General features: G+C 27.9%; 1 protein-coding gene across 1 annotated transcript in view; it reads left to right on the forward strand.

Moving 5' to 3' along the window:
- LOC113389464 overlaps positions 1–14434 on the forward strand; it is a 17918-nt gene extending 3484 nt beyond the window's left edge. Inside the window, exon 3 of the mRNA XM_026626496.1 lies at positions 14428–14434. Coding sequence (XP_026482281.1) covers positions 14428–14434 — 7 coding nt within the window. The remainder of the gene's footprint in view (positions 1–14427) is intronic.
- Positions 14435–15812: the final 1378 nt, after the last annotated feature.

Consider the following 15812-nt stretch of genomic DNA (forward strand, 5'->3'; position numbering starts at 1 on the left):
TTTCAGGGTGAAAAAAATCAACTATTTGGTGTAATTTTTTAATTTTGTATTTTGATTATTTAAAATCATAGACTAAATTTAGAAGCTTTTGTTCTAACGACAATCACAATTGACTTTAAATTTAAAAAAAAAAAGAACTTCACCTCAGACTTTAATTTACCAGAACTGATCTCCTTACTTTCGCTTCTGAAACGATTTGTGATTTTGATCACGGTTCATTTGTTAAAAAGCGTGTGAATTAATTCACTTGCGATGATACGATTTTTTTTTTAAATGCCAAATAGAACATTAATTAACGACTAAAAGCGATTGATTGATTTTAACGATTTTCGAGATTGCCTGTTACGAAAAAATGGTTAAAATTAATTAAATCAGAGGTTATCGTGGTGAAAGTTTACGGGCCAACTCTCGGATAAAATAGACATGTTATGGTAATGATATGTTATGGGTCTATATTCGTATGAGTTGGTAGTAATAAATTGTCACAAAGCTATGTATTTGCTTTGCAATTAGGCGTTTTACACATAAAACCAAGCTTCACGTATGTATTTTTAATGGGAAATAATTTTATAGCAGCTTTCTAGCTTTATAGGGAACCTACCTATAAATATGAGCATCTTAAATTTTCCTCATGCTATGATTTCTGTTTTTTGAAGTAAAACTTCTTTAGGCGCGACTGGAAAGTAAATTCGTACAAATGCAACGGAAGTGCGTTACGGCAGATAAAATAAAACAAGAGTCGAGTGCCATAGATTCGTCATTCACTCTCGATGATATCATTTCTATACGGGTCGATTGTGATTAGTCGTCGCGTATGTGAATAGAGATCTGTTGTTGTATGCATACCGGCATCAACGTTGTATGCGTACCGATATCGACAAGGACATCGGCGTAGATAAATAAACATCTTAAAGTTACATCGTAGTACAAATCTTGATTTAATGTAAAATGCCTGAATCAGAAGAATATTTTACCCTGTTTCTTGAAAATAATAAAACAAATTAAGCATTTGTACTAAACGTAAGCTCATTGATTAGAAATTATTTCTATATTATTCGTAGTATCTATAAATCTTTGAAATAAAAAAATACCATCAGTCAATGAATGTATGTTATATTTTAATTACATGAAGTTCTTCAAACACAATTATTACATGATGAGTGAAATTGTGAAAACAATATTTGTTTAGGCGTTGTTTAACATAATCCACTGTGTGAACGAATATTATAAAAGTTATTAATCAGCAATTTTTTCATTTTCCAATGAAGATTTAAGTCGTAAATGCTAATTACAATGACAAACCGATCATATCATATTCGAAGTATGACTTTGATTACATTTTTGTTGTCGAATATTATACATATTTTTAATGCTATTAAAAATATAAAATTTTTAATTTATGATTATATAAGTGTGTATAATGGTCGACACTAATGAATGTGTGCATCACGAGTGTTACCATATTACTGATAAACATTCAAAATTGTTATGTGATGTATTTATTTTTACTTAAATGCCATCTAATATAGTAGAAAATAAGTTTTACTTCAATCGAGTGTGAACCATACGCGCACTCTTTTTTCAATTTATTCGGTAACCTTTTAGAATATTGAAATGCAGTTTTCTTGTTATTTTTGCATACACGACAATTCACCTGTTTTTATTTGAAGCTTGTACGAGCTTGGAAAGTTTATAAAAAAAAATTGAAAAAAAAAACTTTATTTTGTCTAATAAAATTTTTAAACTTTTATAACTTCTGAATGATTTATCATAGAACTTTGATGTTTTTGGATAAAATATTGTAAATCAAAAGATCTTTAACTAAAATCAGTAATATTTATGATACTTCTTACCGTTCGCGAGATATTTTAAAAACTGTTGGAAATTTTTCGCACAATATATGTATTGTATTAGTCCAGTCATTTAGGATTAAATTAGGTAAGAATCTCGGAATTCGAGATACCCAGCTGTAAGTCTGTGAATACTTGTATATTAACACCCTAAAGTTGTCTCAAAACCTACATATGGTTTTGACATCCTACTATATGTAGGTTTTGAGACAACTTTTAGGGTGAAAAATACAAGTATTTACAGACTTACAGCTGGGTATCTCGAATTCAGAGATGAACTTACTACAGTGACTGGACTATATCCAAGAATTGGCACCTAAGTAAAATTACAACAACATTATTAACTATCTATATTTTTACAATGATCCAAATCGTTGGCAATCACTGCCACAAAACCATTATATTAGACTTGACTCGACTTGGATACGCAAAAACTTTCTAAAACTTTTCGAAAAGTTAGTAGATTAACATGTTATCACCAGCAAATTGATACCACTTATTCGTAATAACGTCATACGATATGCCGGCAACGAAAGTGAAAATCGTGAAGTAGAAAACTGGAAATCAAATGTAAAAAATATAAGTAAATTTTATTATAAACGATGCATAATATTAGGTATTCAATGCGTGAATTATTGCTGGCGGAACTATCGTTGAAAAAACATTTTTACGATGGTAATTGGGTAATTGAATTAGCCTTTCAAATATTTCCTTGTATGAAACCTACAAAAAACTTCTTAAAGAATATTTTGTAGAGTATGAGTTGCACCAACAAATCGTTCCAATAATTTTTTGTGAATATTTTTTAAATTCATTAATAAAAGTTACAAAATTCTTTAGTCTGATGTTCGATGGTATCTATTATACTTTTTAGTTAATGAGTTAATTATTTCATATAAATAAATTTTGAATAATTTGATGTTAGTAAATAACTAATAATCTAATAAGTTACTAAACACTTCTAATATTATTCTATTTTTTTCAGGTAAGTTGCTGTTTGTTGACGATCAGTATTCATTTTGGTAAGATTAACTATTCAGTATTACTAAGATTTTTAATTTTTAAAGTTCACTTATACGGTTCAAACAAATTCCAAAATTTTCAGATTTTTGTTTCAAAATTTTCAAAATATATATATATATATATATATATATACATGAAATTTTAAATTTACAATTGTACATATTTACGTGTTTCATATGTATTAATGTATTATTTTACTCGTAAGAAATATATCCTCAGATGGATTCATTCGCCATCTCTTGTTAATGTAAACATTCGTGTACCATTCTAGTATCAGTTACAGCAGTAATTTTATTTAATATCCAAAAATTTATTTGCAAATCAATAAATTTTGATGAATTTATTCAAATCGGTTATATTACGTCAAATATATTAAAAATTTGTATTATAGTACACAATGACCAAGAATATTAATTTGTTCTCAAATAATTTTCAACTTGCATCAGAGAACCTAAAATGGATCTGCATCCAAATTCCTCAACAAAATTTATTAAAGTTTCTTAGTTTTTACTTGGAATTAGAGAAGAACAACTTCAGTAAGCAATCAGACTTTAAAAGTTCCAATTGATTAAGTAGTTAAAATTTTTCTGTTACAATAAATGCTGGGAAAACGCTATTTTTACTTTAAATAATATTTTCCTAAAATGTATGATTATTAGATTAAATATTAAAATTTTCCCAACACTCCAATACAATGTATAGTATTATTAATATACACGTGTTTTAACTAATGACAATTCAACAATAAACTTCTGATTAGACATATCTGGTAGAATTATGATCCACTATATTTTAATAATTATTTAAAAAGAAGTTTAAGAGCACTGAGTAAACATACTAATTAAATGAAATTACATTGTATTATATGAAATTTAATCAAGTATTTAAGTAGATTCGTACTTGTGTTTGAGTCATACAAGTTTCCTCGAACTTTGCTCGTTGACTTAATTTATTATTTTATTTATATAATAACTCCAGAAATTGCATGTTAGTCGTGCCTTCTTTTATATAACAGCTTTTATTTTACTCATTGATTTAATTGAGTTTTTTATTTATAATCTTTATTATTTTATACCAGATTGCTCAATTTGCAATAAATATTAAGAATTTAAATTATCAAAGTATTCTTCCAATAAACATCAATTTTATTAACTTCTCGTAGGGTAAGTTATAGTAAAATTAGTTTAAATTTTGTTCTGAAAAAAACTTTTTGTATATCGAAAATAATTCAGATTTTAATTTTAATTCTGTTCTAACATACTTTACAAATAATTTCAACTTTGCAATTCAGTTTATATAATTTTTATAAATATTAGGCAATGTTACAATATTTATAATGATCTATTTGAATACATTTAGTGCTTGTTCCTCGAACATTTCGTTACGGTACGGAAAGTTCCAGCAATTTGCCTTAAGGCACGATGCCATACAACCCCACTCGTTTTATTTGTTGTATTATAACGATTTATTTCTGTTGAAAAAATCGTAATGTGCCAAGTCACTTTTATGATGATTCATGATGTCAAAATTTGATTTTTTGTCAACGTTCGCTCAAAAACGGCTGAATCGATTTGAAAAATTCAAAAGCCTTATATAATACTCGACGAGAAAAAACCTTGAATAGCTTTGTGAGACAATCAGCCAAGTAGTTTCTTTGGAATTAGCAGAAACGTACACACATTCTTGCCCCTTTTGTCGCAAAAAATCCAGAACCGAAAATTGAAAAATCGTTCGAAGATATCGTGATGATCAGTTTTTGGCAAAGATCAGTCGAAACGTTTCTTTAAATGTTAAAGTTTTTAGCGTCTAATGAAGTTAAAAATGGCAATTGAGTTCATGCATTAAACCATTGAATAATATAGGCCCAAGAAAATTGGTTAATTTATATAAATTGGGAACAACAGGCTGTGATTTTAGCAAATATATAAGCATGTGTTAGTGCACTTTAATTAATAAAAACTAGAAATATAAGTTTTTTGAATCATACTAAAAAATGAATTGATTATTTTCGAAAGAAACAGTTGAAACCTTTATACAAGCAGCTAAAAATCAATTTCCATCGACTAAGTGGATTATTTACTAATTTCGGGAAGTTCATGCAACTTGCCTTGAAGCAAAATGCCACTTACACCGAGATTATTACTGGATCATACACGTTTTTATTTGGCTTGAAAGTTTTCACCTCTCAGCAATAAAGATTAAAATATTGTTTCAACATTATTGTTTAAAATTGTCATAATTTACCCTCTCACCAAAACGTAAATTTTCCTGCCTGTCCATTATTCATTTCGATCTGTTTTAAAATTCAATCAATTTGTCTGGCGGCTGTCGATACAATCAATCGTTAAGGAAATTACAATAAATAATTTTCCGATATAATTAAATTTTATTGTCGATTTAATAGCCGGTGGAAATATCCATTGTATTCCTGTTTGGAGTTGAGCGTTGATTTGAGTGCATCGAGATATCGAGATAGTTTCTTGATGGATTTTGCATTGTTTTGCATTACAATGTATGCAAGGTCGAGACGAGAGACGAGATTCTTATATAAATATAAGATATATATTTAGATATGCAATAAAAATGTTAACAATAATGCCGTAATCGAGATTTCTTCGCGAGGTTGTTTGCGGTTTTAGATAATATATATGGTCGCGATTTGTGAACCGAGAGCAAAGAACAAATGGAAGTGTTTTTTTACATTCAATTTTTTTAAATTTAATTTTTGAGCTTAGGAGTAAGATCTTTGGCTTTAGAGCCACAAGGTTACAGGTTCAATTTTTGCCTCAAAGAGCCTAATGCGCCATTATGTAGAAAAAATGTTCAACAATTGATCAATGCGATTTCCAACAGTCGTATAAATTAAAACAAAAACTATGGTTAAAAAAATTAAATTAATTTGTATAACAGATTTTATTGAAGTAAAACTTTTTTAGGCGCAACTTAGCTGTAAATCCGTACAAATGCAATGGAAGTGAGTTACGGCAGATAAGAGTTCAGTGCCAATGATCTGTCATTCGCTTTCGATGATATTTCTATACGGGTCGATTGTGATTAGTCGTTGTGTATGTGAATAGAGATCTGTCGTTGTATGCGTACCGATACCAACAAGGAAATCAGTATAGATAAATATTTTAAAATTACATCGTAGTACTAATCTTGATTTAATGAAAAATGTCTGAATCAGAAGAATATTTTACTCTGTTCCTTAAAAATAATAAAACAAATTAAACATTTGTACCATTACTAAACGAAAGGTTTATAGATTAGAAATTATTTCTATATTATTCGTAGTTTCTATAAATATTTGAAGTTATTAAAATGGAAAATACTTTATAGGCAAGACAGATATTACAGCTGTTCAAAGAATGACATTATATCGCCAGCAAAAAAGTAAAAAAAAAATACAATGAATGTACGTTAATTTTAATTACATGAAGTTCTTCAAACACAATTACATGATGAGTTTAGTTGCAAAAACAATATTTGTTTAGGCGTTGTTAAACTTAATCCACTATGTGGATTATTATTCATATTATATAATTTATTAATCAGCAATTACTTCATTTCTTTAATAAAGGTTCATTTATAAATTCTAATTACAATGACAAACCGATTATGTCAAATTTGAAATATGACTTTAATTACACTATTGCTTTCAAATATTATACATAGTTTTAATGCTATTATAAATATATAATTCATAATTGATCATTATATAAATGTGTATCTTGGTCGACACTAATAAATGTGTGCATCACGAGTGTTGCCATATTACTACTAAACATTATTTGAAATTGTTATATGATGTATTTATTTTTACTTAACTTAAATTTGCTACTTTGTTTAGTAGAAAATAAGTTTTACTTCAATCGCGTGTGATCCTCACGTGCGCTCTTTTTTCATACATTTCGGGTTTTAAAAAAATATGTCAACTGTAATCAGTAGCCACTTACGAACCTACATACACACGAAAGGCATAGATTCTGAGTAGAATCAGAAGCGCGAGTGCAATTACTAGTCTGATGAATTTATATAATAATTTAGTATATTATTTCAGACTACTAACTCTTTCGTTTCGTCCAAGTCGTTAAAAAAAATTCAACATTTAATTAGAAAGAAATGGCCTGGCGGATCTTTATTAATGATGACAATTTTAAATAGCACATCAAAAATATATGAAAAAATACATCATATGTTTTACATCTTGTTAATTATAGCAAATTTTAAATTGTAGGAATTCTAATATAAAAAAATAATAAATTACGTTATCGAGCATTCGAGGAAAATTGTATGACTCAAATCCAACTATGAGTTTATCCAAATACATCTTCAAATGCTTTAATTTATATAATACGATGTAATTTTATTTAATTAGTATATTTATACAGAGCTCTTACACATCTTTTTAAATATTTATTAAAATACAGTGGATTATATTTCTATTGACACTCATACCTGATAAATTTCTAATCAGAAGATTATTATTGGATTGTCATTAGCTAATACACGTGTATCGTTGGGATTAATAAAATTATACATTGTATTTGAGTGTTTGGAAAATTGTAATATTAAATCTAATAAACTAATTCTAATTAGAAATTTCCAACTTTTGAGGAGGATGACTTATGGGTGTTCAGAAAAAATATGTAATACATATGTGAATATGTATTACTATTTGTTTTTCTGTATTTTTGAAACTGTGATAAATAATTAATAATGCAAATTTTAGTGAAAAAATGGATTGCATTGTTTCACGATGATTTCAAAATGACCTAAAATTCATATCTCTACACTAAAATACCCCATTAAGAAGATTTGATATAAGCCACGCATAATTATAAAATCATAGATAAAAATGTTAGAACGAATTTTTAAAATTGAGCATACATTTGTCTTAAGAACTAAGTTACATAACTAATAAGTTATAACTAATTTTATTAAAAAAAAACTACAAATTAAACTAAATCAATAAGCAAGTTGCTTGAACTTTCCGATATCAATATCAATCAAGTATTTGATTTGTATATTATCTACCTGTCTACGTTCCTACTTGTACACGTGTCAACTTGTCTACTTTTGTACCTGTCCACCCGTTTACACTTGTCTACCTGTCAACTTGTCTATCTGTCTATCTTTGCTATCTGTTCATTTGTCTACCAGTAATATGTGTATCAATATATATGAATAAAGTATAATGATTTGTGATGAACATTTTAGAGCATCAAATGTCCATTTGTAACTTTTCTCTTTGCAACTCCGAAACTATTTTATGTATGAAATACTTTTTTCAAATGAAGAAAAAGCTCTAAAATTAGATTTATATGAAATTTATTAATAATCAATATTCATCTTAATAATTTTTTGCCAAGATTTTGAATATTTTTTAGGAAGGCTTCAATTAATAAAACTGAAACTTGAAATTATTAAAACATTTTGAAAAATATAGATTTGATGTATTTTTATTAAATTTTTCGTAAGTTTTTTGAATCATTCAAAACGGATGATCATTTTGTTCAAAAACTAGCATTTTTGGACATTTTGCTTCGTATCTCAGAAACGGCTAGACCAACTTTTGCCAGAAACTAAGCAGCACGTCTCTTTATCAATAGAAATCGAGTGGTTTTTGAATCATTCGAATCGGTGCTCTCAAAAACGTTGATGAAAAATTGTATCCAAACATACACACACATCCGTTTTTTCTAAGGTATGCCAAAATGTTCAGATACCTTTAAACGTAAAGATCTGCAAAAAATTTCATTTTCAATTTTTTTGCGATTACTATAACTTACCCAACGGGAAGATAATTAACCATTAAAATTCTTGTATAAGTGTGTTAATAATAATAATAAACTATTTACGCTGAAATTTATGCATGTACAATACCAATCGGTATTTAACTAGATGTTTTACATTTTCACATGTATATTTATGAAATGAAATGATTTGGCTTATGCATTTGATTTAATGTATGGAATAATATTTTACGGTTAACGTAGCATGAAATTCAAATAACATGCCTTATAGTTAGATACACATATTTATTTACATAGGCACATAATTAATTATAAATAGAAATATATAGATAATATTTATACTGGAAGTCCCTGTAAACCATACGAATCTATTAAAATTCCCATAATTTTATAAGAATCTTATAAATCAAAACTGAAACTTTGAAAATGTTATACATTTCTAAGTTATTAACTTCCCGTAGGGTAAGTTATTGTAATGGGCCGAAAATCGGAATTGAAAATTTTTACATTTCTCGACGTTTTGAAGGTTTCTGAACATTTTGGCATACTTCAGAAAAAATGGATGTGTGTGTGTGTGTGTGTGTGTGTGTGTGTGTGTGTATGTATGTATGGATAAAAATTTCCAGTCACGTTTTCGAGCACACGGATCAACCGATTTGAGTGGTTCAAAAAACATTCGATTCCTATCGATAGGGAAAAGAGCTGATTAGTTTTTGGCAAAGGCAGGTCCAGCCGTTTCGGGGATACGGAGCAAAGAGTGCAGAAAATAGAAATCGACTTTTTGAGAGAACGGAGTATCCGATTTGAATGATCTAAAAAACATTCAATTAGTAATGATTGGAAGAAGTGTTTATTAGTTTTTGGCAAAGGCAGGCCCAGCCATTTAAAAGATACGGAGCTAAATATGTAAAAAATGGCAGTTTTTGAGAGAACTAAGCGTCCGATTTAAATGATTCAAAGAACTTTCTGCTTGTCTTAACAAAATAATTGATTTTGGAAAAAAAAATTGTTTCAATTTTTTTTTTTTTTAATTTTTTGTATATCGAAAATAATTCAGATTTTATTTTGAATTCTGACTATAGTTCTAATATACTTTAAACAAATAATTTCAACTTAGCAATTCAGTTTATATAATTCTTATAAATATTAGACAACGTTACAATATTTATAATAATCTATTTGAAAACATTCAGTATTCCTCGAACACTTCATTATGGTACGGGAAGTTCCAGCAATTTGCCTTAAGGCACGATGCCACCCACCCCACTAGTTTTAAATTGTTACTATGACATGTGTTAACACATATCCCCGGTAAAAATGATAAATAGAAGTAACTGTTTTTTTATAGTAATATTCTATGTTTTAATCAGATTTCATGGTTCCCAAAACAGGGAATTGAGTTAATAAAATTGTCATAAAATCTAAATGACTCATCTACAAGAGAATATTTTAATAAAATTTTCCGTCGTCAAATATTTTTGTTAGCATAACCGTAGATGGTAATTTGTGTGAGAAATTTTTATTTAGATTGAAATTTATTAAACAGTTTAATGAAGTTTATTAAACAGAGTTAAAATTAATTTTGTTCCCACATGTAAATGAATTTTGAATAAGCTAAAATTGTATGTCAATATATTGTTAATTTACAAAATCATTCTATACTTGTTTGCAATGTTTTCAAACAATTTTGTTTAATAAAAATCTTAATTCCATCAATTTGTACCAGAATAATACCACCTTGTACTGACGCATATAAATGTGAAAGTTGATAGTTGAAGAAAATTTACATATTTTTTAAAAGGAAAAAGAATCAAAATCATTATTATACGATTTTTGATAGCGTTACCTTCTCCAACTTTAAGACGGAGATCTGATGGAGAAAAATAATTCGAATAAAAAAGTAATTTGTATAATACAAACTAAAGTTCGGCGAACTAATATGAGCTCAATATAAATAAACAATTTTAACCACAAATTCAAAATATTATATAAACCGTATTTAAAAATATTATTTAATTTATATAGAAAAACGGCATTTAACTCTATGATAAAAAATATTTGATTTTTTGGAATCTTGATCGCCCACCAAAAAATTATGTATAATTCGTGTAAATATAAAATTAGACGTGTAAATCAGATGAAAAACATATTTTTTATTTGTAATAAACCATATAAAACAGTTCTCCCATGAATTTTCCAAATTTTTTATAACTTTGAAAACAAATATTGTACGGTCCATTTAAAACCAAGATTTGAATATTGCGCAACGATTTTTTACCCCTCTGGCCACGATTTATTTCTACTGGGTAATTAGCCTGTAAAAGTACATTGAGTGAAATAGAGGCATAGTACTTGACGTGGATGCTATAGCATTCATCCATAACAATTAAAATATGATTCTAAGCAACCAATTTAAAGATGAAACAGTTACTATCCTCGAACATGTTATGTCGAAATATGCTATTTGATTTTACTATATTTTAATATATAATTTATAAAATATTACTCAAGTCTCCCAGCTCTCTTTCTATCCTAACAAATCGTATTCTTTTCGATAAAATGTATGAACATTAAATAACGAGAATGGAACAGGATAAACTTGTTCGACGCGTCATTACAAGATCGAGAAAAAATGGACTGCGTTTTTGTGGTTTAACCTTTAGTAATGTTTTTATTATGAATAAATTATCGTTTTTCACGATATCAACAAAATTAGTATTCGTAAATGAACTGGTCTGTTATTGTTTTTATTATTTTGTTAAAGTGTAATTTTACAAGGCCCATACCCAGTAGAAGACACTTTTTATGAAAAGTTACCTATTCGAAATTCACAATTAATATACAGCTTTCTTTTAAAAAAAAAAAAATGCTTATAATAAATATGTTATAATAATAGTTACTAGTCCCAAATATTTTTTAAACAGTAATTCATTCAGGCACAATCATAAAAAATTTCATTTTTGTAAAATATAAAACCTAAATTAGAATGTAGTACTAAAGTACAAGCCAATTGGGTTGGGTTTTCCTTCTAGAAAATGACACTGTTAATTAACTTCCCGATGGAGAAATTTATGTTTTCATCAAAAATTCCGATTCGCCAATTATAGGTTTTCTCGACGTTTCAAGCCATTCTGAATCGTAGGTGCGTGTGGGTGTGTGTGAATAGATTTTTTGCCATAAATCGACATTCTCTCAAAAACGGCTGGACCGATTTCAAAAATGTAATGGCCATTCGATACATTTCGATAAGGACTAGCGTTTATCAATTTTGCCCGACGATCGTTTGCCAGTTTTGTCGACAATCGGCTAAGCCGTTTCTTTGTAATTTGGAAAAATTGTTAATATTTCGTCCACATTTAAGCTCATACTACCGAATCGATTTTAAACAATCCAAAACTCGGTGAAAATCTACCGAGCCGTTTTCTTGTAATTAACCGCTGAAAAAAAAATTTAAGAACGATTTTCATGGATTTTTTTGGCGATATATATCCTGGTCTATAAAACTTACTGAAATTTTACGGCCTTACGACAAGTAGTTGAATTTCAAAATTCATCAAAGTTTGAGAAATGAGTAGTTTTTCAACGTTTTTAAAATTAAAATTAGGCGATTTACTTGGAATAACGATAGAGTGTTCATTCGTTTTCAATTATGTGTAATAAATCAACTCGGAATACTTTTAATCACTCATAAATTAATTTATATTTTATTTATTAAGTTGTTTATTTACACATATCAGAAAGTTTATGTAACTTGCCTCAAGACAAAATCCCAATACCAACTAGTTTTGAAATTAATTACTCAATATCTATCAGATAAAAACAGAAAATAAAAATGCACAAATCTTGAAAGACCATAGAAACGTTAAATATGTTTTTAACTATATATGTAAGAATTTAGAGTTGTTCATAACATGGCCTTGCCATAACATTTTTCTATTATGCGGCAGAATCGTCCCTTACTCTTATTTGCGACATGTTATGTTATAACATAATAATGTCATCCAAGAACAGGTCTATAAGCCAATACCAAATTGTAGCATTAGAGATTCCACAATACCATTTCCTTCCATAACGATTGAAAACTGTCTAATAAATTTTAATAATTTACGATTACACATTTTGCGCACGCAATCCTCCGGAGAATATTTTCCATAAGGTCAAAATCTCATCTTTTGAAGAAGACTCATCGTCAGTTTAACCCACTTTCCTCAGGGCCGGTACTGGTACCTGTTTTTAGGATGTCATTCACTGCGGGTGCGGTATTTTTCGGGTACTCGGTCGGACCACGCTAGATGCGAAGATCGAACGAAATTGCTTACTATGAGCGGTTGCAACGCTAGTTTTATATTTATTATAAACTATATAAAATTATAATTTATTCTTTAAAATTATTTTCGATACGTAAATACGTATATATTACATAAATATGGTATTTTATTAAGACGATATGTTTTACGTCAGCATTTTTGGTAAACAAACTATTTCTTTTAATACTATATTACCATTTATATATTTTGCTATCTTTGTATTTATTGCGTTTTCGATAATTCATATAATTTAATTTTTTTTTTTTTATTTATTTTTTACATGGCTGTGGATCTTGCGATCATTACCCAGTTATAATTTTACATTATTGTGTATTTACACATTAATTTTACTATTATCTATAAAACTATATACAATTTTATATAAATCTGCATTATTACTAGATATTAATATTTGTGTGTTTACTGGAAATATAATATAATTTTCAAATACAATGTAAAAATAAGCTATTACATTTTTACAAGCAATCGAACGTAGCTTATAAAATCATATTATTATTTATGTAATTAACATTGAGTTTTTGTCACTAATTTATACACCATAAAATTTAATTTCGTATAATATTAAAAACAATCGAATTTTCAACGTAAACTCTAGATTGTATATAGTATGATTATAAGTGATAAAGGTACTTTATACATGATTGGAGAATGAATTACTACTTTGTCTAATTTACGTACCTGGCAACAGGTAATTTTATCAAATACAGTATCATCCGGCGAGTAATAAAACTAATTCATTAATTTACTGTTGAATAAAACTAATTCATTAATTTACATTGCGAATTTTCGCAATGTTTTTTCAATGTGCTTGGAGAGGTAATTTGAAAATGTATGATATCGTATTTATTATCCAATTTCGTTTTATTTGAAAGAATTCAATGGAATTAAATGTATTTAATAACCTGTTACTTCCTATTACCTAAATAAATCTTCCAATTTATATTTAAATTTTAATTAAAAATTTTATCAATTTAAAACAAGCATTTAAGCAAAATAGTAAAATATAGTATTCTGATTAGAATGGCTTGCGAAGCAAAGTCAGGCTACATATGCAATTTAAAATTTTACTATGAAAATGGCAATAGTTTCCAGAGAACTATATTAGATATATTAGAACCTATTTAAATTTGTGGCATCATGTATACATGGAACAATTTTTATAATAGTGTAAATACAAGTTTATTATTACTACCAAATAAAACTAGGATTTGTGGACTATAAGAACAAACAAGGGCCTTCCTGAAGAATTTAAAAATTTGAAACTTAAAAGAGGAGAGACAATATTTAGAAGAAGACGCCAAGAGTTTTGTTGCAATGCTTCAAAAAGAATAGTCCAAATGGTTTCTACAATTCTAAACTTATTGCGTAAATGTGTAGTGTATAATCGTGTAAAAAACCTACCTATAGCAAACTTTTCTTTGTATTTGATTAATTGATTTTTATATGATTAATTCAATTTTTTTATTTCAGAGACTAAACTTATGAGTAATTACGTAAGAAAACGTATAGAAATTTTTTCTGTGTATTGGTTTTAATTTTTTAGAATTAATTACATTTTCATTTCATTGCCTAAACATATGTATCATTGCGTAATAAATTCACTTTATTTGCAAATATTTTACCTTCATATTGATAGTTTTACCTCATAATAACTTAATATTATAGTATTTACTACTGCGTTTGAATGTGGGCAGTTAAGTATTGTAAGTAAAAACTGTGCTTTCATGCCATGCTTACGCATTCGCACCGCTGTAAAAACCCCGCTACGGGTACAAGTTAGCCCGAAATCCTATCCGCCGAAAGTGTGTTAATAATAGAATGTCGTTTTTAGCATTGTCTCGTAGTAGACTTGTATTTAATCTAGACTATGAGAAAAGAAAGTGAGACAGTTCTTCACATCTCATCACATACGTTGAAATATTCTTTGAGTTATTTGTTTCATTATAATGCTTTTATATTTTTTCAGAAGTCATTATGATTTTGAAATCTGCATATAAGAATTAACTAGGATAGCATATTATGTACAGAGGTGATAGACTATTTGTCTCAATTTATCAGAATATTCTCCATTTATATACATTTTTGCTAAACTTCTACCATCTGATTTCTTCAGTATCTATGCAAAATACTTCCGCGTTTTTACGGAATATTTGTGCGGCATAAAATTCCTTAATTTAATTTATTTGACACCTGTGACCTCTTCGCATTCGTCGCTATCTTAAATGTTCTTACTTTTTCACTTATTCCTTGGATGAAGATGTGGATGACATTTGACACCTATATAAGTCGAGAAGTCGACGAATTTCAATATATATTGGAAACAGTTATTCAGGAATGTCATGGATGTTGTTTTGGAATTTCAAGAGAAAATTAGCGGATGTTCAATGTAAGAAAATTGATTTTGTCTACTTTGATTGTTTGTCATAAGATTGATCAAGTCGTGTCAATTTGTCGGAAGCTTAAGTCATGTTATATTTGATAATTTCAGAAAATTCTTTGGTCTGAAAAGGATTCGAAACTCATTCCAAAGTAGATGTAAATTTCCCCATTTGGTATAAGCCGATTGGAGTTAAATAAATAAATAAATAAATAATCATAGCCGAAATTACCAATGAAGGTGGTTTCCTAAAACTCGAAAACAGGAGCTGTTACAGACAGAAGGATGCTATATTTCAAATTAACGTAAAATTCTAGTAGATTTAAAAAAAAGTTTCAGGGAAAAGTGCCATTTTTGTCACGGAGTGTTAATTTTAAAACATTTGGTTTATGTTTTTAAATTTTCATTAAGTAACGATTCAAATATTCCAATTGACACAAATTCAATATTAATTCCTAAAAATAATAACGTATTAAAA

The sequence above is a fragment of the Ctenocephalides felis genome, unplaced genomic scaffold, assembly GCF_003426905.1.
Source record: "Ctenocephalides felis isolate EL2017-DRISC unplaced genomic scaffold, ASM342690v1 CF-g0.4_SCAFFOLD_03573, whole genome shotgun sequence".
Taxonomy (NCBI): domain Eukaryota; kingdom Metazoa; phylum Arthropoda; class Insecta; order Siphonaptera; family Pulicidae; genus Ctenocephalides; species Ctenocephalides felis.